Consider the following 25,827-nt stretch of genomic DNA (forward strand, 5'->3'; position numbering starts at 1 on the left):
GTTCAATGCACCATTTTTCTCCAGTAGCCCAGAATGGACAACCCCAACAATCTAGAAAGGGCCGTTCCATGCCCGACGCAAGAGAGAAGTTTCAGTTTGTTGTAACCTGCAACCTCAGCCACCAGATGCTGCACCTTTAAGTGAGTGCTTCCATCATCAGCTTACTGCTAATCAAGCTAGCCCTTGTTAGCTGTAATTCATCATTCTAACCAGTCAAGTCCTAATGTGTGTTTGACTCATTTTACTCTTACTCTCTGCTTCCAGTAAAAACCTCAGAGACCACCTGATGTCTTCAACCTTCACAGGGAGCGAGGGCCAGAAGACCACCTGCTGAGGTGAACCGAGGTACGTCGAGCATTTCAAGCTATGGTTGTTGGAACGCTAACCAGCATCAGTTGGATGCTGAACACCTGGGGTTGAGTTTGAGTTCTCATAAAGATGTGAGTGGAGTTTTTAATGATCTATCACACGTCATATCGGTATGAACACAGCTAAGGACAAGACTTAAAAACCGCACTCAGTCATTCTGGCTGCTGGATCGGTTGCAGGGTGTTTTTTCCAGAGGTCACTTTTGTCAGTGTTACGTAATTTAGATCCTGACAGTCAGCCAAATATGTAACTCCTGTCTTTTAAGAGCTCCTTGCAGACATGTATACAGATTAAAGTCTCTGATTTCTAACTTTATGATTTAAGGGCATTCATTGGGCTCGTCTGTCTGCTGGGGACTCTTGTGAGTCTAACGGTCTCTTGTGAGTGTAGTTTGATGGTTCACCTGCTGGCTCTGCTTCTTTATTTAACATATAAACGTTAAAGTGATATCAATCTCATCTAACAATGTATTTCCCAAAATGTTGAACCATTCCATAACTGCTTTTTGACATGACTTCCTGTGATTTAATGAATGGTCATTCACAAAACATACAGACGCCATACCGACTCGCATGTATAAAACACATGACACAGTTGCTGAGTGACTGGATTTTCTGCCGTTAGAACTCGATGATCGTTCTTTTTCACTGCGCAAAGATTAATTTTATATCAAAAGAGTCACATCAGGCAAAGCCTCAAATGCAGGTTTATATGACTTTATAGCACATCGCAATGCATGACCAATCTGACTTGATATTAGGAAGAATTGTTCTTAAAAATTGAATACATTGCAATAGCATTTAATAGCCGCATTTAACGCTGTGCTCGCTTTACTAAATATTCACCTTCTAGACTTAAAACAAAAGTCATAGTTCATGCGTGTCGAGGAAATCGGACCTCAAAGGCAACGTTATACAATCAGTTTGGACAGAGGCACAGTGAGAAGTCCATCCTGAGGTTTTAGAATCATTAGTGGTTCTCGTGGTTGGGGCGTGGAGGGGGGCGGGACGGAGGAGGCGCTCTGCATGGGGGTGGACCCTGAGGAGGAGGCGGTAGGGAGCCAGTTGGAGACGGGGGCGCGGAGACTGAGCCCATGCCGGAAGGGGGCGGGGCTCTGTCTGGAGGTGGCGTGTACATGGGAGGGGTGGTGCACGATGGGGGAGGAGTGGACGGGAGAGGGGGGAGCGTGGAAGTTGGCGAGGGGGGCAAATGGAAGACATGGCTGCCCTCTGAAGGACGCCGCTGGCAGCTTAGGGGCAGAGTGTAGATGGGCGTGGAGGGGTGGTTGTAGATGGGGTAGCGAGGAGAAGGGTAGGGTTTGCTTCGGGTGAAGGTGATGCACTTGCCCTGTGATGAAGAGAAAAGGAATCACAGGTCATTGTAGAGGCTTCAAGAAAACTGCAATTAGTGAATGTACTGTGGCACAGCGACTGGCAGGCTTGGAAGGGTACAGCTTTCAACCGATGGAAAGAGGAAATGCCTCCGTTAGTAGATGTCATGGAAGAAACAGCATTCCTGCCAGCCGGGTGGAGCTGACGCCGGGAGCTGGAGGAGGCAGGCAGCATCTACTCTAAATGACTTCTGCAGACGGCAGCATTCCTCCAGACAATTCTGCAGTTGTTTTTATACCATTTGTCTACTCTCTCGGCCGCTTGAGGGTTTGTTGCTTGAAGTCACTTTGATGCAGCTTTCAAAACGTCACAGATAACATATTATCTTGGTTCCTACTCTGTCCTCTGATCCCTTATCCCTCATTTCCAGAGGTCATGAATTTGAGCTCTTCCAAATGTATTACACATCTGGCCACCAAAAGTTGACATAGTCGGTTCACAATGTTTTGTGTTCTTATCTTGCAGCTGTTAAACAGCTGACGTTGCCTTTCATTATTGCATCGAGGGAGTCGCTTCTTCACGCCGCGACTTTCGATTAATCGCCGGCGTGTCGATGTCTCTCACCTTGTCTCCGGGATGAGGTCGCATCACAGAAACTCTGTCATAGCCTTTTCTCAGGAACACACACAGAGCATCCAGTTTGCCCTGCAGAAAGATGACCACGGATGACACATCGTTAAAAAAAACAAAAAAACTGTCCCTTAAAAGCTGACCTAACTATCGAGCAGAGTTTGTCTGTTTATTTGTGATCCTGTCTGCTCCGACTGTATCTGCTCCAGATGTCTTTTTTGCATATGCAGCTTTATATGGTAGACCGACAGATACACAAAGTATGTATTTTGTTAGAAATAACCCTCAGTCAACAGATTCGATATTCAGGGGTGAGCTGAGTTCATGTCTGGTTCTCATTCCCCTCCATTCAGCTGACTAATATGTTAGGAAACACGTTTTTATTAACTATTTCCTGGTCACACATCATTCCCGGAAACACTCAGATGTTATATTTTTAGATGATGGTGAGTGGACGCCATCGTAACGGAGGAGCTCTTTATGTTTTAGACATCTGGAATTCATATCATTCTGTATGTTACATGTGTTGACATAATTCGATCAATGAAATACATGCTGACAGTTTTAGTACATCTTTATGACAACTGAGCAAGCTGAAGACCCTAATCTAAGACTAACATTTCATAATACATTCATAAAAAATGAACAGACATCTGGCCACACAATCAACTAGATCAGAGTAATTTGCATTCAGGTGAATGAATGAATACACAACACAATAATAAAAAGTCACCTTGATGGGAGAGTACCACTTCTGGGGGCGGAGAGATTTCTGCATGTTGTAGTACGGCCGTGGCGGATCGAACTCCTCTGCAGGCATCACAACTCGAGCATTTTTAGCTTTTTCCAGTTTGGCTCCTTCCTCAGTCGAGCCTTTATCTCCCCATCGGACCTGAACAGGACCAAAAGCTTTCAGCACTGTGACAAATAGGAGGCATTAACTCGGAGTTCAAAATCAGTTCAGAGAGCGGCAGTGTTTCCATTATTTTTTGCATGTTAGCAAAATAATTGGTAATTGTCCACCGATTTGAAATAATGTCAACAAATGTTGGATGGATCACCGTGAAATTTCGTCCAAACGTTAATTCTTCCCAGGTGATGGATTCTGATTTTGGCGATCCACTGATTTTTACTCCAGATACAATTTGACATTTTCATCTTTTAAGAGAAATATCTCAAACCATAACTGAAGGGATAATCACTGTTTATTACTCTTTTCCAGTGCCATCAACATATTTTCAAAGTTGATGTCAATCTTGGCGACAACTTGCTGCTTTATTTGTACAAAAAAAAAAAAATTCTCTCCTTGCAATATAAATACTCGAAGCATGTCTTAAACCCAATCCTCTGAAATCCACAAGGAATCAGAAGTTGTCACCCTTGCCTCAAAATGTTATTGCCCCAATATATTTTCCAGCTTCAGATTCGGGAATTTCCCTAAACCTCTGAGAGTGGCAATTACTTTTCAACCTGTTTTATAGCATAACAGCTAATAATGCAGCCATAGACCACAGGAAGTCTGCCTCTCAAATGTAAAGAATGTTCGTTTTTTTTTTCAAGCAATAATGACCACAATGCTCAGAGAACCACTGAAATAATGTAAACGTCGAGAACAATCCGTCACATCCAGAGTGAAACCAGTTCTGTCAGAAGGACCTTTGAAGTTCATTACTCAGATTTACTCCCTCGCCGCTGCCACAGAAAAGCCATGAAGGCTTTCACTTGGCAGAGAAAGCACTTAAATGAAGCTGTGCATATTTTCCGTTGCTCTGTTTGGAAGCGGTGCCGTTTCACGGCTTCAAGACTCCTCAGTCTGTAAAGCCCTTGTGGTGATTTCTGTCTCCTCGACCTTCTTCCTTCATCTCTTGACCTGCGGACGTCTCTTTCTATTGGATCACGTGCTCATGAGGCTCAGATGTCTGCCTCTTCTTATCCCACAAGACTCTTGATCTTTGCCTTCTTCTGTTTACCTTTTCCCTCTTTTCCTCACATAAATTGAGTGGATTCCTTCTTTTTACCACTTCAAGCTGCAAAATCTACCATGCACCTTCATTTCTGCCAAAAAACAAAATCACTGGCCTGTTGTGTAACGACCACAAAACGGATCACGTATGCCTGCTAACAGAGTGCACATAGCCTCCAGGTAATTGGTGTAACCGTCGCAGTTTAACGGCCAGATGGCCTCATCTCGACTCTGACTCGCCGTTCCAAGTCGTCACGACAACAAAGTGACTCTGTGGCTTCCAGCAGGGACAGTCATGCGTACTCATCTCTTTTGAGGAATGAGTCACTTCCTGTTTCTCTTTGTGTTCCCGCCGCATTTGGGTCTGATCTCTCAAAGCAAGGGATTCAAGGCCGCCACGTATGAACCTGAGCCGGCTGATAGATACAGAGATGCAGTACATTTCATTTGGATATTTTACAGATTTTGTTTTTTGATGTTGAAAGAAGCAGAATTTAGTTACACTATTAAAGCCTGTAAAAGCCTTGATGTTGATTCTGTGCAACATACATATATACTGTGAAAATGACTTGACTGATCTTTTCGGCTTTTAAAAGTTTTGGTATATATTGATTTATTTGCTATCTGGGTTGCCATTCTTTCTTTTCTACCTCCATTCTCTTGATGCCTCCGACTCCACGGCCTCCGTAGTACGAGGCATCCACTGTGGGCCACCTTTTCTTGGGAAAACCATCTTCATCATCCTAATGAAGAAGGAAACAGTTACCAAATAGATATACAATCATTATTACTGTAAAGGCATGAATACGGGTGCAGAAAGGTGAAGGGAACTTACAGAGCTGTCCTCTATGACTGGAGGAGGTGGCTCATGAATCACCTGCAAGGATGGAAAAAAGGATGTATTTTTCTGTGTCCTAACATAAACATATTAACGTATTATATCCAAGATGGCCGTCGTACCACGGTGCAGCAGAGAGGCCAGAACCACCACAGCAGAAGTATGGTGAGCAGGAGCAGCAGGATGAGCAGAGCTATGGCCACAAAGGTCCCATCAGACTAGAAGGGGGAAACATAACCAGGGTGAGTCCAAACCAGCACGCAATTGTACTGAACCTCGTGTTATATGTTGTATGTCTTCAGCAGCATTTATCAGGGTGAGAAATACTTGCATTATGAATTACTTTAACACATTTTATGACATGTTATCAGTTTCAACGCCACTAATGTAATGCAGGAAACTGAGTCAGAGGCTCAAGCTGCTGCAGCTGCGAGCATCGGTGACGGGGGGACGTTTCTTTAAAGATAAACTAAAAGCATCAGCTCGAGTTCCGCTTTACTTACACAAGTGACCGCAGTAATTGTGACAGAGCTTGATATGAAGCTCAGGCCGTTATTCATGCTGACATGGAGAGTGGCAGACCTGTAGAAACGGTAGGAGAGGAAGAGAGAGTGATGATGATTTGCTGACATGTAACGCCCGGTCTAATACGATCCAGACGCCCAGGTGTGTGTGTGGACAGCAACGGGAAGAACTCACGTTCCCTCTTTTTCCAGAACAGGAGCCGGACACAAAAGGTAGGTATCTCTCACCACCAACGGTCTTTTCACTGTGGAAATGGAATAAGGATGAGGATTTGTAGCACAGTTTGCTATAACGATGTGATTTGAGAGTAGCTGACCTGATAAGTCAGGATCACTGGTGAAAGTAGTGAAAGTGATGCAAAGGAAAACGTTTCTCTACCACTCCTGAAACTTAAGATTCAAACCTCAAAATATTCGTATTCTTATTAAATCCCTGGACTTCCTCTCTTTATGGAAAATGAAGCAAATGAGGGAGGGCTGCGGTTTATTTACCCTGGCTGAGTGAGTGTCTAGTGTGTGCAAAGACAGTGCAGCGTCCCTGATGAGATCCACATTCCCTCTTCAGACATCTGAGAAGGGCTGAGCGTTATACCAGCTGATCAAAAAGAAGGGGAAGATGGTGTTGATGGTTTTTGGAGGGAGGACGGGGGATTTAAAACCCTGACCGCAAAGAGCTGCTCTCCCTCCGCCCGTCGCCATCTGTGTGGCCAAAACCAACATGGAACAATGATTCAAATCTATTCTGTTCTGTCTATTAATAGTTGGGATTCACACACCTACACACCTCTTGTTGTCTGATCGTTTCCCAATGAAGCGTGGACAGAGAGGATGAGGTGATGCATGTTTTATTGACGTATTTACAGTCAGTGTTACCTTTGGACAGAGCCAGACTAGCAGTTTCCCCTTTGTTTGCAGTCTTTATGCTCTTGGGGGCAAAAACTACAAGGTCTGACTTCATGTGTTTCATGTATTTCTGTTGTGTAAAGTTGATGTGATGCACTTGTTATTTGTTATTTTGCCTATTTACACACCCAGCAACATAAGCATTCATCTGAAGTCATGTGTTGAACTGATAAATGTCCAATACTCTCCTTTTAGCTCTGTTTTGGTCTCCACCTGTTTGCAACTACGAGACTTTTTTCACATACACATATTGATTTAACCTATATATTTTTAATATATGGATAAATGCAGTTTAGAAGTCATAAAATACATCCTTAAAATATTTTTTATCTTAATTTAGATTTTTTTTTTTTTAAACCTTGGAGCATACTTACTGAAAGTAACTGTGTCATTGATGCGAAAGCTGCAGAGAACTTTCTGTACGTCTCGGGCGTGAAGGAAACCATTTCCTTTGATGACCACCTGGAAAGATTCTGGAGTGGGATCAAACGCACCATATTTTTATATTTTATAATCATCATTCCTTGCATCTAAACTAAATATGATGTAATATAAATATTGTGTCTCTTCACCTCCTTCACAGATGCTGGAGGGCTCCACAGCCAGGATCTCAATGCACGATCTCTTCAGGATCTGAAGGGGAAATAACACCAAAAAGATGGAGGTACAGCAGATTAAATCATGCAATGAGGTATTTAATCATCTTGCCGTGACGTGAAAGTGCTTGTACCGAGTCGATGACCCCTTGGAGCGCGTCAAATCCGTCATTCACCGGGAAGACGTGGTCCTTGCTGTCAGCTATGGTTGAGAGCTGTCAGGACATATGATAGGACTGGATGATTACACGTCCTACAGTTTGATGGATTCATTCATCATCTGCTGAACTCTTTAATCGGTCGACTAGATTTCATTCACCTGGGTTTCATTGAAGTCTTTTACTCCGACACAGTACACAGTGGCGCCCAGCTGCCGTGCTCTGCCGGCCTGAGACGTTGGACACATCAACAACAAGCTTCAGTAAAACAAAGGCACAGTAAATCACAATGGGGAGAGAAGTGCGGCTCCACTGTTCTTTATGGGACCAAAATAGCTTTTTTTTCCACTCGTGGACACGCCCCCGTTGTTGCTGCTGAAGTTGTTATGTCACAGCTGCAGGAACACATCTGCTGTGATGTCACTGAGAGTCATGTGGCCACAAGCACAACAAGGCTGGAAAGTTTTTTAACCCAAAGAGGACAACACAGCAGCATCTCTGCCATGTGGATTCCACATGTGGATTTACCCTTTCTGTTCTCTCATAATAGAGCATTCATATGAAGTTAAATAGGGCTAACTGGGTTTCCAGTCACCTCTCTTTGTGCCAGGTCAAACTGATTTTCCCTCAGTTCCCCGTCCGTCAGAGCGATGATGACACTGGCTGTCCGGTAACCTGAAAGAGACCAAAAAAACAGCTGTTTAAATAAATATACAAAATCTGTCTCGTCCAGTGAAATCCATTTTTTAATTGTATATTTCAAAATACAACACAATTGTCACATTGTTGGTTTTTTAATGTCACCATATGATGGTTGCACCACATGAGTTGTGATGAATGGATTAAAAAAAATAAGAGTCCACTAGTAGAAGGAATGATTAAGTGTTAAAAAAGGTAAAACGTTCTACTCACCATCTCCAGTCCCGTAGTATATTTGCTCGCTGGCCTGAGAGAGAAGTTTAGAGGCGTCGGTGACTTTAAATTGAAATGGGCCTAATTTGAAGATTATAATATTGCCGGGTAAGTGGACTTAACAGATGGCTTACTCTCTGAAAACCTCTGTGCATGTAGGTGTCTCCACCTGGCTGCACCGTGCTTAGTTCCTCCAGTCCAGCCCGGATCTTATCTCTGATCATTGACGTATTCCAGCAAATCAAAATATATAATGATTGAAAAAGATGAGATGACACAGATCATTACATTCAAGAAAAAATGTAAAAAAAATACAGACATGCAAATATGAGGCTGTGCACGTGTGTACCTGTCTTCTGTTAGTGCCATTAGGATCCTTCCATCTGTCGAAAACACAATAAAAGACATCCGCAGCTGAGGACTGGAAAAAAGAAGAGCAGACCACCGTCACCTTTTACATTCTTTCCCTCTGTAAGTCAGCTGTCTCTCTGTGTGGACCTACCTGATGAACTTGTGAGCCAGGTGGTCAACAAAGTAATATATTTCATTCCAGTAATGTTGCACACTGCCAGACCTGAGGAGAAGATTCCAGGCAGACAAATTAACCAGAAGTCCTCAATGCCGACAGATTCTAGGTTTCTATGTCGTTTCAGTGAGTAAGTTAAATTCTATGATTCACGTCGATGTTGAACACAAACAATGACTCAGCACTACATGAGTAATAATGAGATAAACGCTTAAGGTACATGCAGACGGTGTAATACGTTGAGTGAACTGATCATGCATGAAAAGGTCGATCGCACCATTTCAAGCATTGATTGGCTTCTGATACTGTGATTATTTTCATTATTAATTCATCTGCTGAATGAATAGATTATGACAAAGTGGGATATTTTAATTGCCTGTCCAAATATCTATCTATAGCTGTCATATATGACAAAGACAGCAGGATTTAAGACACAGACTTGTAGTTTTTAAGTTGTTGGACTTTACACATTAAAATTATTTACTATCAGCATTTGAAATCTATTGTTCATGCGTAATTAATGAGCCCATCTATGTGTTCATCATAGTGAAACACACATAGAATCTGGTGAGTTTCAAACCTTTGTATTTCCATCAGACTGCTGATGTTTAATATTTCCACAGTTTCTCATGTGGCTTCGCTGATCATTTTCAAAATGCCAAACAAAAACTGTGGAATCAGGTACAACATGTCCAACAATAAGAAGAAGAACGCCGCTTTTTTTGAAGCGGAAGTCAGCAATAAAAGAGAATCGTCGGGCGAATATCTCTTCTCACGCTGAGCTGCCTCCTTTCTTCTCCCCGTCTTATGTTTTCATTTATCCTGTGATGTGAGTCCCGTTGCAGAGAACGCCAAAAACTCTGGATCTTTGGAACATCTGGCTCTAATGGAGACAGGGTTCTGCAGACTGAAGTCTGGGCATAAATGTGAGTTCTAGTCAGTGAAACGTGGCCGTGTGTCGACAACAGGAGTCCCTGCAGTGCACTTTGTCATTGAAGTCCATGCATCAGCACTTTGCAAATGATTCATCATTGCGTGAGCACACTTTCTGTCAACTCCTGCGTTTGTTTTTCATGAATGTGTGAGGGAAAGTTGATCAAAGGAGGAGAATGATAGCTGCTTATAAAACAACACATTGTGACATGCCTTTGACCTGTTCAGGAGCATCACGTTAGCTTTGTGACAGTTTAATGCAGTGTAATTTAACCCTCATGAGAAATCTGCTCCTGAGTTTGGTAAATAAAATGACAGAATTGCAAATAGTCAACAAATATATTGACTGATAGAGAAATTAATAAACATCATTAATGATTCTCTAGTTCCAGCTTCTCCATCTGTGTATTTATTTATGGGATTGTAAACTGAATATTTTTGACTTGACAAAAAAGGCATTTGGAAACCTGACAAGACCTGCGAACGGCATGTTTCATTGTTGTGTAACAATAAGACAAAATCCCTAATCAATAATCATGGAAAAAGTACTAGTTGCAGGGCAGAATGACGATGTATTGCAACGCTAGTGATTGGTTTACTCCTCAGTTTCAAAAACTGGAAAAAGTTGCGGTAGCTAAATGCCACATCCTGGACCACAAGAAAAAATCAGATCTGATGACTTAAACTTTAGCAGAAAGACCCAGGTAATAACTCAAAATAGTGGCACACTGTTTTCCCCCAAACCTTTCATTCCGCCTAAAGCTGCTTTTACTTTTAAAGCTGCTAATTCCAGAACAGTAGCACTTTTTTTTTCATGCAAGTACCCCATTAACGCCTGGAGATCAATTTGAATGATGTTTGCATCCGTCTCTATTAACAATAGTAGTACTCACTTGTCCAAAACAAAGTACAGGTCAAATCCTCCGTAGCAGGACGACCCTGCCTCCCTCCTGTCATGGATTTGTCCGGCACTGCCGGCCACCAGCACCGCCACCAGCATGCCCAGTTCCACACCGAGCAGGACCGGCCTGCACCAGCACTGGGACATCACCTCGGGTTTAAGAGAAAGCACCAGCTCAGCCAAAGAGTAGGTCAACATAAATACTCTCTGGTTGGAGATTTCTGTGCACTTTCCCTTTCAAAGTGCACTGATGTTGTCAGCCATGCTGCGCAGACCAATCTCCAAGGCATTAAAGGCTCCTCTCCGACTCAGAGTCCCATCTCCTCAGCAGCAGATGTGTGCTAACAGAGGAGTGAAGCTGGTGCGACTGAGCGTTGGGCTCCCTCTCTCTCCACACTAAATCATTTTTACACACGGTGCCATGAATTCACATCAACAACATTGAAACTCCCCTAAAAAAGAGTCTTAGTGGAGATTCACTGTTGTTTCCATCTGTCTGTCTGAATGACCTTTCTGCATTCCCCACATATTTATTCTTGCTTAACTTTTGTTTTGTTTTTGTTCTTACACTTATCTTGCAGGTTCACTAAATTCAACAGCCTACCCATCAGTGCCACCTAGTGGTAAGTGTATGCAAGTCACTGGAGTGCTCATTCAGTTTAGTTTACTTAAAAGGAAGAACTTAATATAACTGAAATAATGACATTATTAGAGACGTTGTGTCTCTCCTAAAGTAATCTTTTCAAGATTAACTTCAAATGATAAACACAAAAATGGATTCACAAAAGACAAGATGACAAAAGCTGGGTCATACATTCAGAAATGAAATTAATTTACTCTCAAATACATCCACAGAATTTCTAGATACAAGGAAAGCATGGAGATATGAAAGATATATGATCAACTGTGAGAGGAGGAGCACTTTATATAATATATTGAAAAATCATAAATGGAAAAGTATCATTTGTGCACAGAATTATGCTAATAAAAATAATGGAGATGTTTAAGTAGAGACATGTTAAGGCGGAATATTCAGATTGGTCATTTGGGTATATTTGGGTACGATCTGTGCCACTTGAAATTATCTCAGGTAACTGTAAAACGCTTGATTTCATTTATACGTTGCTAAAGGTATTAATTCTATCTAATTACAACTGTTTTTGGCTTTGTTTTAAAAAAAACAATCAGACCTTCATCCTTTAGGATGAGTGCAGTATCACGATTCGTCCAGTAGATGGAGACATATAGCTTGTATATAGCTAGAATGGATGATTGCAAATGCTCCTCCAGCATGATATGCCCTCGAACACAAACAGCAAAGTAAGAGAAAATGTATGGTTGAGGCTGTATAAAGGGGGAGTAAGGATTTTGGAATCATGGAGTCTCTGCTTTTATAATGACAATATGCTGTGCGGGTCGTAGTGAAATCGCTAGCACCACTATGTGTGCATGCAACATGTTTTTGATGTGTGCTCAGTTAGATTCTTGGTATTGGAAGTGAGTTTTGAGTAGGTAAACGTGGTTATCGTGAGCTTTTAGTCAAGCTGCTTCGTGTTATGTAGAAGTGCAAACCAACAAGCTGTGATCTATTAATTTGTCAGTTTTAGAAGTGCAACAGAGCTCTAGCTGTGCTAAGCTGCAATAGAGATATCCTTTGACACCAAACCAACTAAATCGAAGTGACAGTAGTTGGGCCTTTCACCCAGATAAAAAAAAAAACATGGCAGTAGGCCTTTCTGTCTGTGCCAACATAAAACAGTTCATAGAGGAGACTGGATCTTCTCTTGCCATCACTGCATGGCACTGCAGCCCGAGCTCAGCCGAGGAGCAGAAAACAGGATTTACCTCTTGTAGATGTTGACGTGTTCGCAAAATGTAAGTAAGGAAAACTAAATGCAACAGTTTTTATTTAGGTATAAATGTGACATCCACGGGGACGAATGAGTTTGAGGGGCAGGTAAGTAGATGTTCATTAGCTCAGTTCTCCAATTGTGTGTGTGTGTGTGTGTGTGTGTGTGTGTGTGTGTGTGTGTGTGTGTGTGTGTGTGTGCGTGCGTGCGTGCGTGCGTGCGTGCGTGCGTGCGTGCGTGTGCGTGCGTGCGTGCGTGTGCGTGCGTGCGTGCGTGTGTGTGTGTGTGTGTGTGTGTGTGTGTGTGTACTGGACCCTGTAACCTGCAGGTGGTGTATCCGGTCAAAAATCAACACCTATTCAGAATGTCTTTGAAGCAGCTTTCTAGAAAGAGCCTGCATGTGGGAATTAGAGCCAGCAGCATGATGAATGATCTTAAAAACAAATTATTTTTCATCCCAAAATGAGAACTAAAATCAGTTAAAACATAAAGAAAGGAAGAAAAATGAAGGGTGGAGGTTTGACATCTGCTCCCGCGTTGTGTAAATGTGCATAAGCCATGTGGCTGCAGGTGAAGAGCCCCTCTGGCTTCACATCTATGGATGTGTGCGTTTCCCTGTGAACTGTGCGCGCTCCGCTCTCCGTCCTGCATGGCAGCGGATCACTGCAGCAGAATGGAGACGCCGTGTTGCTAAAATCCCACCGCCGCTCTCGAGGAACTCTTCTTCGCGCTATTTTCTCTGCCTCCAATCACCAACTTTGCCTCTTGTAGATATTTAATCACAAGTAATGGAAGTCGCTCCCACGTTTCTGCTCCTGCTCTCCAGTCTGCGCGTTTCTCTGGCGGCTGATTGGGAATCTGTGGACACTCATTTTACCTACCTCGGTGATGCAATCGACTACAAGGATCCCTGTAAAGCTGGTACAGTGGCATTTACCTCCTCTGCGAATGTATTCACCCTGTTCGTTTCCTTTTAGTGTATATAATGTGCATGGAGACAATATCCATGTGAGCTATGCAGTAGCCTATTTACATGGTAAAACAAATTAGTTAATTAACGCAATTAATTAAGGGTTATTCGGTATGAGGTGTTATTGCAAAAGGTACTTTTAACAGTCAAACGTGTATTTCTACATATGTTATGTACCCACGTGGGTTTCTGATTAATCTGAATATTAAAGCTTAAAGTAAAACAGAGTTATCCAGCTGTTCCCCAGTAATGTTCATGTTCTAGATATGGTGGAAGAAGTCAAATCACATTATGAAAATACTCCATTACAAGAAAACGTACTGCAATTTTAGTGAAGCAGAAGTATTGATAAATCATTAGGTGACAGAATGGCCCCTTTTATATATTATATTACTAGATCTATATTACTAATGCGTGTCGGTGCATTCTATTGTTTTCTAGTGTTTTTGTTAAGGTGGTGGACTCATCTAGAGCAAAGAATCCCATTTTACGAGCAACATAAATCTTCAAAGTGCTCTGACTACAAGCATTCTGCAGCTTTAAAGAATATACAACTTGTTTTTCTCCATCATCTAACACGCCAAACAATTACTTTGGTTATTAGGGGGGCCTCCAGCTGCTCGGCGTCCCTTTTCACTGGTGACTTCTGAAACTTCCAAAACACACCACTCTTCTTCTCAGAGGCAGTTGCCTGGAGACTAGAGGTCATTGAGGCTGTGCCAGTGCAGTCCTCGACTGGACGCTGGTGAAATCCCTCTGGCTTCAGGGCATGGGGTGCACACTGCAGGGGTGACAGTCATTTACAGTCACCCTTTGCATGAGTGAATTCACTTCAAAGGCGGACACAGGGCCTGCTAAGTCTTTTCATTTGGACTTTCAAAGGTTGTTACATCACACGGCTAAATGAGGTATTTAATGGGAGCGACTCTAGCGAGCTGTTGTGCTCGGCTAGTACAACATGAGATTCTGATTCAGGAGGAGACTAAACGTTAACAGAGGGAACAGAAAACATGTGATGTCACTTATACGTTTCAGAATAGACATTTTGAAGGCTGGAGTAAGATTTACCACTCAGTTAAAGGAGACAGAACATCTAATTGGCTTTCAGGATTTAGCTATTGAAATTCTAATGTTTTGTGTCTTTTGACTTTGTGTTTTAAGGCAAAGGTTGAAGGTTCTCCCACAACAACTTTGATTACATTCCTGCTTTTGACTCGTTTGATATCGTATATGCTCTCCTCTGTTTTCTGATCTTCGGCTACTAAAGTTGAATTACCTGAAAGGAAGCGTCTTTTTCAGCAAACCTAATTAACCCTTTTAGTTGCAATTCTTCGGTCCTTCCTCTGCTGTGATCTCCTGCTCTCTGTGCTACGCTGCAACGTAAGAACACATTGAACCTTCAGTAATCAGTGGTGGAAGAATGACTCAGATCTCCTATTCAGTGGTGATAACACAACACTGTAATAATACTCAAGTAAAGGTCCTGCATTCAAATGTAATTAAACAATATTATCAGTCAAATGTACTAAGTATTAAAAGTACTCATTATGCAGAATGACCCTTCATATAATTCAATCTTTTGTAGGAATACGAACATATTTTAATTACAAAAATCAAAATTACTTACTGAAGTTTTGCTGCGATGTATAACAGAGGAACTCGGTTTGTTACACTGAACAACATTTTGGTTATTTACCATATGGTGACACGTGACGATATTGATTTCATATATCATCTGGCTACAGTGATAGCATAAAGAAACATAAGCAGCATTTTAATGTGACAGACAATCTAAAAAGTCAAATTTAGAAGTCGGGGTGTTTTGTGACATCTTGGTCTGGAATGTGACTATTAGCTATAGATATCAGATATTGAATGCTTAATTTCTTTCCACCACTGGCAATAATGCATCATTTGAAAAGAGCAAATCTGTGCTTAATGATACCAATAATGATCTTGGATGAAGATGACCCATTTGGTGTCAAAAGGCAAAATCAGTTGTCATCATATTGCAATTCTCTGCTGTAGAAAAGACGAAGCCTGCTGACTATCTAATCGTTTTAAATATGATCAAGAACAAATCCAGGCCTCCTACAAAAGATAGGGATAATATCCAGATGGTTGGTCACGAGTGATTTATTTTAGAGGACAGTGAGTTTCCTCCCATAATAATTTAACAGGTAGAGAAATCTGCTTTATAGCAAAGCTGTTGAACGATTCAGTACTTCACCTTATCAGGCATGTGAAGGTCTTTGCTCCGATATGGAGGACTTCACTCCCCGGTTAATGAGTTGCTGAACTTGAATATGAAAAGCTATTCCTGCTTGTTGGACAAGAAACTTTACAACAGAGTTGTGTACATTTGGTCAACACACATCTGTGCACCATCTATATGCCATTAGTATGAAGCTCCTATACTGTAGTTCTTTGTGGTGGTTTTAAGCTTCTTTGCCACCAGAAGTCCAGCCCAGTGTGATCACAGTGCTGTGAAGGCTTCAGTTCACATGTTCATTCTTTAAAATGACAAAGCAGCCGGACAGTCCTCCAATGAGATTGTGTGCTCAGGAGGAGCGTTTGCTGATCAAACAGACCCACGGAGCCCCGTTCAGGCCTCTTTTTAGGAAACAGCACCTACAGACACCCTTAAGCTTGCAGTGAGTTTTGGCTCCTGTTTGCAGGAGAAAAAGGAAAAAGTCAAACAGCATAAAAGCAGGGGAGTGTGAGCTAGTGAGCTAATGTGTGTGGTTTTTGGTTCCAGGTTTACAATAGGAAACTGTAAAACTTTAAAATTCTACAATTTCTTTTTAGTGTGGTTGTCCTAAGATTAAGGTTTCTGCTAAATATGCTTTTTCTTGTCGACCTTAGACTCTTATATCAGTTCATTAAATGTGTAGCTACAGTCAGCAGATGGTATGGTTAGTTTAGCTTAGTTTAGCTTAGTCTAGCTTGGTTTAATTTAGCTTAGCTTAGTTTAGTTTAGCTTAGCTTAATTTAGTGAAGACTGGAAACAAGCTAGCCTAACTGTCCAAAGGTAAAAACCCTCTAAAGCTCACTAATTCACATATTTCTATCATATTAACTTTCCTTCTGCACCTAACCCTCCACAAAGTCACAGCGTGGTTTTACACTCTGGGTTTTATATGTAAAACATCTTCGATAACATGTTAATTAGTGAGCTTTAGAGGTGCTGGTAAGCAAAAAACCCTGTTTTCAGTCTTTAAGCTATGCTATGCTAACTGTCTGCAGCTTCATATTTAACAGACGCTTCATTTTATTGTTTTAGTATTGTTTTACTTTATTGTGCATTGCATATCTGTGCGTTCATCTGTTTGTCCCAGCTGCCTTTTGGGGAGATATCGCCCTCGATGAAGATGACCTCCGCATGTTCAAAGAAGCCCGCGACAGAGCCAACCACACAGACTCAGGTATTTACAAAGAAATACATCTACGAGTCTGTGAATAATGTTGACTTGATGATTAGCGAGTTCAAACAAAGGGATGCAGATTTTCTTGTTTTTTACAGTTAAAGGTTCTACTTCAAATAAAAGCGCCAGACGTAAGAGAGCATCAGACAGACAGAGCCTCCGTCGGAGGAGGAGGGCAGCCACCTCCAGACCGGAGCGAGTTTGGCCGGATGGCATCATCCCGTATGTGATCAGTGGGAATTTCACTGGTGAGTTCTGAATGAAAAACCGCGGACCATTCATATATTCCTACAGGGAGTTGTCCCCTATACACGGCCAGCATGCGGTCGTTGCCTCGTGTGGTTTTGACAAGCTGAAGCTGTCAAACTCTAATTCCTTTCAGGCAGTCAGAGAGCCATTTTCCGTCAGGCAATGCGTCACTGGGAGAAACACACTTGTGTAACGTTCACCGAGAGGATGACCGAAGAAAGCTACATTGTGTTCACCTACCGACCTTGTGGGTGAGTCGGGAGCTCACAAACCCATTTTTAAATCATTTATTTTGTTGAGTTGGATTTGTTAGCAGAGGTGTACATAGATAAAGCCTCACCCTGGGGGCTAGTGTCTTCACCCACTCCAAAGCCAACCAAACTGTTGTGTTTTTACAAATGTAAACAGTTTTTGTTTCTACTGCTCAAGCCGCCCATTAATTTCCCTTCATTTTCATAAGATGTGAAAGTCACAGAGCGTTTTATCTCTTTTCAGCTCGTTGTTTTGGTTTTTCTGGCCCAGAGATATCGCTATCACTATATTATCACTTATTTTCAGCTATAGCAGACAACAGTTTCTATGTAAAATATTTAAAAAATAGGGTCAGTAAATGGAAGACAATGGCTGCCTAAACAGTGTCGCCCCCTGCCTAAACAGTGTCGCCCCCTGCAGGTGTTGCTCCTACGTGGGGAGGAGAGGCGGTGGCCCTCAGGCCATCTCCATAGGAAAGAACTGTGATAAGTTTGGCATCGTGGTGCACGAACTCGGCCACGTGATCGGCTTCTGGCACGAACACACGCGCCCTGACCGGGACGAGCACGTGAGCATCATCAGAGACAACATCCAACCAGGTAATGCTCACGTGTCGACCTGAAGAAAGGGTGAAAATCCCTGCATACACCGGGGTTTTTCTCTTTGCATTCAGTCCTCTGATTCTCTTTTATCCGAATAGGACAGGAGTATAACTTCCTGAAGATGGAGCCAGGCGAGGTCGACTCACTTGGGGAGGTATACGACTTTGGCAGCATCATGCATTATGCAAGGAATACGTTTTCCAGGTTGGCATTGTGATGCTTTTCTTTCGTTTTTGTGTTAAAGTGACTGCAAGGATTTCACCACTTTTATTTCCCAGGTGCACTTTGTTTTCAGCTTGGCCCTGGTTCATATTAACAGGCCATTAAACATCTCTACCGGGACAGTTTTGACTGCAGAGCGTTTGGTGATTCACTCTGTCCACCCTGCCTGTATATTTTAACTGGCATCGTACAGCACCAGCCTGCTTCTCTAACCAGGCCATCATCCCCACCACCTTACTTTAATACCATCATGGATTGTAATCCTTTACATTACTCCAGTTTAGAGTTTGAATTGCCTAAATATTATGACGTGTTACTTACAGTATTTACTACATGTTGTAGTTGTTGACCTCCCTCACTGGCCCTAATATCATGCTGTATTATCAGCTGAGCCACACCGACCTGGCATCGGTCCCTTCATTCAGTTCTGCTAAACAGGCTCCATAGGAAACCTCAGGGGATTTGATCCTTCATTGTTACAGAAATGGTTTCACACTGGTCTCCTTTTCATTTCTGTCTCGTGCATGTTGTTGCTTTTCTCTGTGCTTTGGTTTTTTACCTCCATCGGTGCTTTGCTGCTCTGGGTCATGGAGGCGAGCCAAGCTAAATAAAGGCCTGGCAGTTCAGGCTTTGTTGAACAATTTGGGCTGGAGTGGCCTTTTTCTCTGGCATTCAGGAGTGGGCTCCACTGAGCCGCCTGGCACCGTCGAAAGGCCCCCATTCAGAGTGCTCTGTTTGCACATGCCTGTCATTCATGGGTGCATCACCATGGGAACCGTGCAAGGGCAAGCTCCAAACCCACCGAGAGATTATCACAATCAATAAAGTATCAAGGTGTTGAACTAGGGGTCGGATCTAAAACAAAACAAAAAAATTCCATCTCACATTGTGAACACATTTTCCTGCACATCAGCTGTAGTAAAACGATATATATTCCTCAAGATTTGTGTGCTGTGATTCATTTTTGATATTAGTTTTTAATCTTGTGATCCGTCTGAAACAGAGGCATCTTCTTAGACACCATCTTGCCCCGTTACGATGTCAACGGAGTCAGGCCACCTATCGGACAGAGGACTCAGCTGAGCAAAGGGGATATCGCACAAGCCCTCAAACTCTACAAGTGTGCAAGTAAGCTGCATGTATAGAAAATGATCACCCAAATGACAACACCTTGATTTTCAGCTTCTACCATTTTCAAAGCCAAAAATAGATATTACACTTCATGACTGAATGCGTTATAAAATCTCCTCTGTTCTATTCATTCTGGGACTTCTGAGTGATTTCTCCGGTCTGCTGTAATCCAACCATGTGTGTGTTATGGTGTGTGTGGTGGTTAAAGAGTGTGGGGACAGCCTGCAGGAGAGCTCTGGAAACTTCTCTTCTCCCGGCTTTCCCAACGGCTACTCGGCTTACGCTCACTGTGTCTGGAGGATTTCTGTTACTCCCGGAGAGAAGGTGAGGGATGGTAAACAAGTGGAAGCATTCATTCAATAAGGGATAGACAATTTAATATATATATATAACCAAATATATCACGTAACTTAATGAATGTTGGTGTTTACTAGTATCTGAATGTTCAATAAATGAATGAGTCCACTGCAGATGCTTTAACTGCAATTAATTATGACAAATTAGTGCATTAATGTGATCCACAGATGTGTATGGAAAAAAAGTCATTAATTGTAATCATTTTCAAGGTCAGCGTGACAAATCATCTTTCCACTTTAGTCATACTGTCCAGCTGCTACATTAGTCAGCAGGGGAATTAATCAGCTTATTCAAACCTACAAATAATAATAACAGGAAAACACACCCTTTGAACTGGATGGATGTTTAATCTAATTAATCTATTTTTTAAGATTTATTTTTTCCTCCATGTGTGTCTTCTGTCTCTTAGATTGTTCTGAATTTCACCTCCATGGATCTCTTCAGGAGTCACTTGTGTTGGTACGACCACGTGGAGGTCCGAGACGGCTTCTGGAGAAAAGCTCCTCTGAAAGGTCTTCAGCTGGGATTTACTCTCTCTCTCTCTCTCAGCCAAGCATCATCCATAAATGTGATGCAGTGTCATTCCTGTGTCATAGAGCACCGTGAATGATTTCCGTGTACTTTGGCAGGCCGTTTTTGTGGAGACACACTTCCAGAGCCAATCATCTCAACCGACAGTCGACTGTGGATTGAATTCAGGAGCAGCAGCAGCTGGGTGGGCAAAGGCTTTTCAGCAGTCTACGAAGGTACAACACTGACAATATGTGGATTTTAATATGTATTTTTTTTTATTTTATGTGTCCTTTTTTAACTGTACTATCGTAGAAAACTGAGGGTAGAAATGGAGGATGTAACAAATCACTTCTCACCTCCTGTGCAGCCATGTGTGGGGGAGAGGTGAAGCGTGACAGCGGCCAGATCCAGTCTCCCAATTACCCTGATGACTACCAGTCCAACAAAGTGTGTGTGTGGAAAATCACAGTAGCAGAGGGCTTCGACGTTGGCCTTTCCTTTCAGTCGTTCGAGGTAAAATCACTTTCACAAGGAGCTATTTCCTGTAGAAATGGCAAAACTGGACCTAACCTCACATTCCCTCAGGTACCTTGGAACTAGATTTTTTTTTGTTAGCCCTTGCTTTTGTTACAAAAAGGCAAGCAGAGGTCTGTTAAAACGCCGCTGTCACCTGCTATAATGTCTCTGTGCTGGCCGTTCCACTGCAGATCGAGAGACATGACAGCTGTGCCTACGACTACGTGGAGGTGAGGGACGGCGGCTCGGAGAGCAGCCCGCTGCTCGGGCGTTTCTGCGGCTACGACAAACCCGACGACATGAAGAGCAGCTCCAACCAGCTCTGGCTCAAGTTCGTGTCTGATGGCTCGGTCAACAAAGCCGGGTTCGCAGCCAGCTTTTTTAAAGGTCAGACAGTCCTTTTAGTTGCAAAACTGCCAGCAATGAAACAAAAAACAACTTCTGGTCTTTTTTTTTTATTTGTCAGAGATGGACGAGTGCTCCAGACCTAACAACGGTCACTGTGAGCAGCGCTGTCTGAACACGCTGGGCAGCTACAGATGTGCTTGTGACCCCGGATATGAGCTGGCAGCTGACAGACGCAGCTGTGAGAGTGAGTGTAGAGCACAACTCAACACACTGAGCCTGCAGGCTAGTCCAACTTGAGTCTGACTGAGTGGAAGCTAAGCTTATTTCAAATGAGGGTTTTACATTTCATGGAATATACTTTCTCTCTGGAGGAGAGTAAATTGAGAAGATCAATACCTCCCTGCTATCGTTCTGTTAAATGTAATAGGACATCCTGCAACAGGATAGTTTCTTAAAGACTGGAAACAACCTGACTGTCCAAATGTCATAAAACCTGCCTATCAGCACTTGTTTCCATTCTTTGTGTTAAGCAAAGCTAACTACCTACAGGTGACATTTGTTTCCACTTGAGTTTTTCCTAGAATAACAAAAAAACTCACACAGGCCTTGACCTCAGCTGGGAAGTATCGACTTAGATAAATCAAAAATATTTTTGTCGTCAGATAGATAGATGAATCATCTATATTTCCTGTTAATCGGATTTGAAAACTGCTGCTTCTACGAGTGTTTATAATGAAAACGCAGGCAGAAGGAGATCTTATTTCATTTGCACAGTTGAGACACGATTCCCTGATAGTCTCTCTTCTACCACCAGAGGGCAGCACTCCCTTGCTGGAACTTCTTTTTGAGCCTTTTCCAGCACTGATTTGATTTACCAAACCAGTTCAAATAGGAACTACATTTCCCTTCAGCACAATTTGGTGTTTTGCTTGATTATTAGAACTGAAATCAAATGTTTTTCTGCAACCTTTGATCACTCTTTTTCCTATTACATCGATAACTGTATATTATTAGCAGTTGATTATTCCCAAATGCATCCAAATGGGTGCAATTCATGGGTTGCTAATGTTTTTCTCACACATCCACTAAAATCAGTGTTTTCTCCCACCAGCAGCTGCCTGTGGCGGGTTCATCACCAAGCTGAATGGCTCCCTCACCACCCCCGGGTGGCCCAAAGAATACCCTCCCAACAAGAACTGTGTGTGGCAGCTGGTGGCACCCATTCAGTATCGCATCACTCTGGTGTTCGATGTGTTTGAGACAGAAGGGAACGATGTGAGTTCATGTGTCGCATAACCTGCTCAAATCATGATCATTTTACAGGCAAATCGCTTTTTTTCCTCTGTAGTGAGTAAAATGTTCCAGTGTTTACCATCAGGTGTGTAAATATGATTATGTGGAGGTGCGCAGTGGGTTGAGTTCAGACTCGGAGCTTCACGGGAAGTTCTGTGGAGCGGAGAAGCCGGAGGTCATCACCTCCCATCAAAACAACATGAGGATTGAGTTCAAGTCCGACAACACCGTCGCCAAGAGGGGCTTCAAGGCTCACTTCTTCTCTGGTAAGTCATGAGGAAGGTAATGCTTTTCCCTAATGTCCAGGATGTGGTGCAGTAAGAACCATCACCTCACACCAATAACAATGCAGGCCGCGTTCTTCAGTTTCAGTCTGACTCTTAAGAAAGCTTATATTAGATTTAATTCAATGATTTAGCAGAATGGTTTAAGTAAATACATTAAATCCACATTCAGATGCACAATCACGTTTACATTATTCACATTTATTCTTATTTTAAGTTGTATGTTAATTATATAGAGAGTGCTTAATGTCATACCATCATAATAAATGTGTTCTGCTTAATCAGACTGCGGACAGCTATAGAATTAATTCTATTTCTTGTCCAATAAAATTCCTGCTGCACTGCACTTAATTACATAATTACAACCACTATTTATACCCCATCTAAAAATCCACATAGGAGCATGTAATTTACTTCTTATTTTAACATTATTTTAACATCAGATGTTATTTATTCACTGGGAACATTTATCGAACCACATCCACATTAATTTCCTCAAAATTCGAACATAAGTTTGGAGCCCAAGAGATGTTTTTCTGAGAGAAAATGCTTGTGGGTCTTACGTGTTCCATACTGCAGATTCTTCCTCCTCGAGAGTGAAGACAGGAAGCCTTTGTGTCCGCGCTCAGCAGACGTCCGTCTAAAAAATGTTAACTCGATTGTGTTCTGCGGCCTATTGTGACAGTCACATGTTGCTCAGTGGAATTGAGTTTGAAAATTGAAATTCTTTAAACGTCTCAACAGATATAGACGAGTGCTCCAAAGAAAACGGAGGCTGCCAGCACGAATGTGTGAACACCTTCGGGAGCTACAGCTGTCAGTGCCGCAGCGGCTTCATGCTGCACGATAATAAGCACGACTGCAAGGAAGGTACAGTGTTTTCCGCTGTCACATTACAGAAAGTCCAGATGAAACTTGTTATTTGGATAAGAGTGTTTGATTCTTCACCTCGTCCATCCGGTCCTTTGAGTGCATCACTCCACCCTGACTGGAACCATTTAAAGTCATGAGGCCGGGCCGTCCGACCCTCTAACTTTGTTAGATCTTAGTTTTACATGTATAGAAAACATCAGTGTGGATGGTTTTCTTAGGAACTACTTACAACTGACTTTTGGTTACGACTGCCTATTCAAAGGAACACACCAGCACGTGTGATGTGACGGCGTGTCACTTTGCTGTGTCTTTCAGCGGGCTGTGATCATGCTGTAAACACTGTGTCAGGCACCATGAGCAGCCCCAACTGGCCTGATAAGTATCCCAGCAAGAAGGCCTGCACCTGGTCTCTGTCCACCACCCCGGGCCATCGTATCAAACTTGTAAGTGTTTTTTCATTTAAACTTACCATCACAAGGCAGCTTATCGAGGTAATTAATACCTTTTTTAAAATGTCTCGCAGGTGTTCAACGAGATCGACATGGAGGCTCATCTGGAGTGCACTTACGACCATCTGGAGATCTACGACGGGCGGGACGCCCGCGCCCCGAGTCTCGGGCGCTTCTGTGGCACCAAGAAGCCTTCCCCGGTCGTCTCCAGTGGCAACAAAATGTTCCTGCGTTTTTTCTCTGACAACTCGGTGCAGAAGAGAGGCTTTGAAGCTTCATACAGAGCAGGTGGGGAAAGCAGACATAACCTTTCTGGAAAAAAAAGCCTGGAAAATTAGTAAAATGGCACTTTGAAGAAAGAATAGAATACCCAAAATGTGACAACCATGGGTTTGTTTTCTGCTGTGTTTAAAAAGTTGCATTCTTTTCCCCCACTTTTACGAGATCCTCCTTTTTGACCCTCTAATTTTGTGGTTGTGAATTCCCAGAATGTGGAGGAAGTCTGAAAGCCGAGGTCAAGACAAAGGATCTCTACTCTCATGCCCAGTTTGGAGATAACAACTACCCCGGCGGCTCCGACTGTCTGTGGGTGGTCTCTGCTGAGAAGGGCTACGGAGTGGAGATCATCTTCCAGGTGTTCGAGATCGAGGAAGAGGCGGATTGCGGGTACGATTACGTGGAGCTGTACGACGGCGCCGACATCAAGTCTCCGAGGCTGGGACGGTATTGTGGATCTGGGGTAAGGCTAAAAAATATCAGTCTTGTGTAGTAAACACTGTTTTCTTATTATTATTTTTCAAAAACCTGCTTTTTGCCCCTTTCTTCTCCTCAGGCCCCAGAGGAAGTCTACTCAGCCGGAGACGCTATAGTTTTGAAGTTTCACTCGGATGACAGCATCAATAAAAAAGGCTTTCATGCACGCTACACGAGCACAAAGTTCCAAGACACGTTACACGCGAGCAAGTGACTCTACCCCCAAACCTAAATGGAGACTTCACCCCTAGCATTTGGTGGGACACACCCATCTCCAGGCGGGGAGCGAATGCATGGATTGATACCACAAACACCAGCCCACATACTTTACATTCACATCTGTTAGACAGAGTGAAGCCGTGCAAACGAATTGCATCTTTACTCTTCTTCGTTAAGTAGCTGTAGAGGGCGAAAAGGCGAGGGCTAGTTTGCAGTGATTATTCCGAGTAAACGGTCTGTAATGAGCTGATTCGTCGTAGCACAGTGTTGAGATATAAAATGTATATATTGTGATAGAGGTTTCTTGTTTTTTTCAATCATGATGTCACTTTTTGGTCTTGGGGTTGAACAGTTACTTCTAATTAATACATTTACTTCTACTTACTATAATAATAATAATAATAAGTATGGGGGATGAATAAAATCGGGTATGTCGAAAGCGCAATTTTTTCCTAAAATCAGACCTGGTATGTTCTTTAATATTTTTTCATTTACTTTAACATTTAACATTTGCAATATTTTCTCTTTAAATCTCCGACTACGGGCTCTTCACTAAACAGTTTGTATACTGACCTTAAACAAACAACTTAACAGCAGCTGAAAATCTCGATTTTGCTTCACCCCCCGTTGATTTTTTTGTATTTCTTTCTGGTGATGAAGAAGTGTACCGCGGAGGGCGTCAGTACGCCGTGACATCAGCGGTGGGCGTGAATGCAGGTGCAACAGAACACACATCATACAGGATGTGGTCAGGCGAGCAACTTGAAACCAGAGCGGACAGTGAAACACTGCGTTTCAGCCTGGTATTAAAGGGAAACATCACACACTCACAACACAACATGACCGGGTTCACAGAAAGATCATAGGGATTAGGTCGGCAGGTGCAGCCTCATTGAAAGCAAAGTGATTGAAACCCGTCATTCCCAACTCGTCATAT

General features: G+C 42.6%; 2 protein-coding genes across 4 annotated transcripts; one reads left to right on the top strand and one right to left on the bottom strand.

Moving 5' to 3' along the window:
• Positions 1-877: 877 nt before the first annotated feature.
• On the bottom strand, positions 878-10,953 carry antxr1b (ANTXR cell adhesion molecule 1b). The gene is made up of 18 exons (XM_084036039.1): positions 10,577-10,953; positions 8,727-8,798; positions 8,574-8,645; positions 8,359-8,440; positions 8,225-8,258; positions 7,908-7,987; positions 7,474-7,542; positions 7,289-7,369; positions 7,131-7,191; positions 6,933-7,031; positions 5,831-5,900; positions 5,635-5,713; positions 5,254-5,349; positions 5,129-5,170; positions 4,944-5,036; positions 3,064-3,222; positions 2,325-2,405; positions 878-1,716 (listed from the first exon to the last, which is right to left on the bottom strand). Exons 1-18 carry the CDS (start codon positions 10,780-10,782, stop codon positions 1,339-1,341), a joined length of 1,854 nt encoding a protein of 617 aa, XP_083892165.1. The 5' UTR covers positions 10,783-10,953; the 3' UTR covers positions 878-1,338.
• Positions 10,954-13,170: 2,217 nt separating this feature from the next.
• Positions 13,171-25,190, top strand: LOC311030344 (bone morphogenetic protein 1-like). Of its 3 annotated transcripts, none has more exons than XM_084036037.1 (20): positions 13,171-13,355; positions 16,743-16,829; positions 16,928-17,077; positions 17,212-17,329; positions 17,751-17,929; positions 18,031-18,136; positions 19,158-19,282; positions 19,494-19,609; positions 20,052-20,154; positions 20,272-20,388; positions 20,523-20,668; positions 20,863-21,058; positions 21,138-21,263; positions 22,134-22,294; positions 22,398-22,578; positions 23,341-23,466; positions 23,785-23,912; positions 23,993-24,206; positions 24,407-24,657; positions 24,751-25,190. In XM_084036037.1, the coding sequence occupies exons 1-20, from the start codon at positions 13,223-13,225 to the stop codon at positions 24,883-24,885; spliced, it is 2,898 nt and encodes a 965-aa protein (XP_083892163.1). In that variant the 5' UTR covers positions 13,171-13,222; the 3' UTR covers positions 24,886-25,190. The 3 variants fall into 3 exon arrangements, with proteins under 3 accessions (XP_083892163.1, XP_083892162.1, XP_083892164.1); XM_084036036.1 differs by having other exon boundaries at positions 22,131-22,294; positions 24,751-25,189; XM_084036038.1 differs by lacking the exons at positions 13,171-13,355; positions 16,743-16,829 and having other exon boundaries at positions 16,958-17,077; positions 17,216-17,329; positions 22,131-22,294; positions 24,751-25,185.
• Positions 25,191-25,827: the final 637 nt, after the last annotated feature.

The sequence above is a fragment of the Eutrigla gurnardus genome (assembly GCF_963514095.1).
Source record: "Eutrigla gurnardus genome assembly, chromosome: 19".
NCBI classification, from domain to species: domain Eukaryota; kingdom Metazoa; phylum Chordata; class Actinopteri; order Perciformes; family Triglidae; genus Eutrigla; species Eutrigla gurnardus.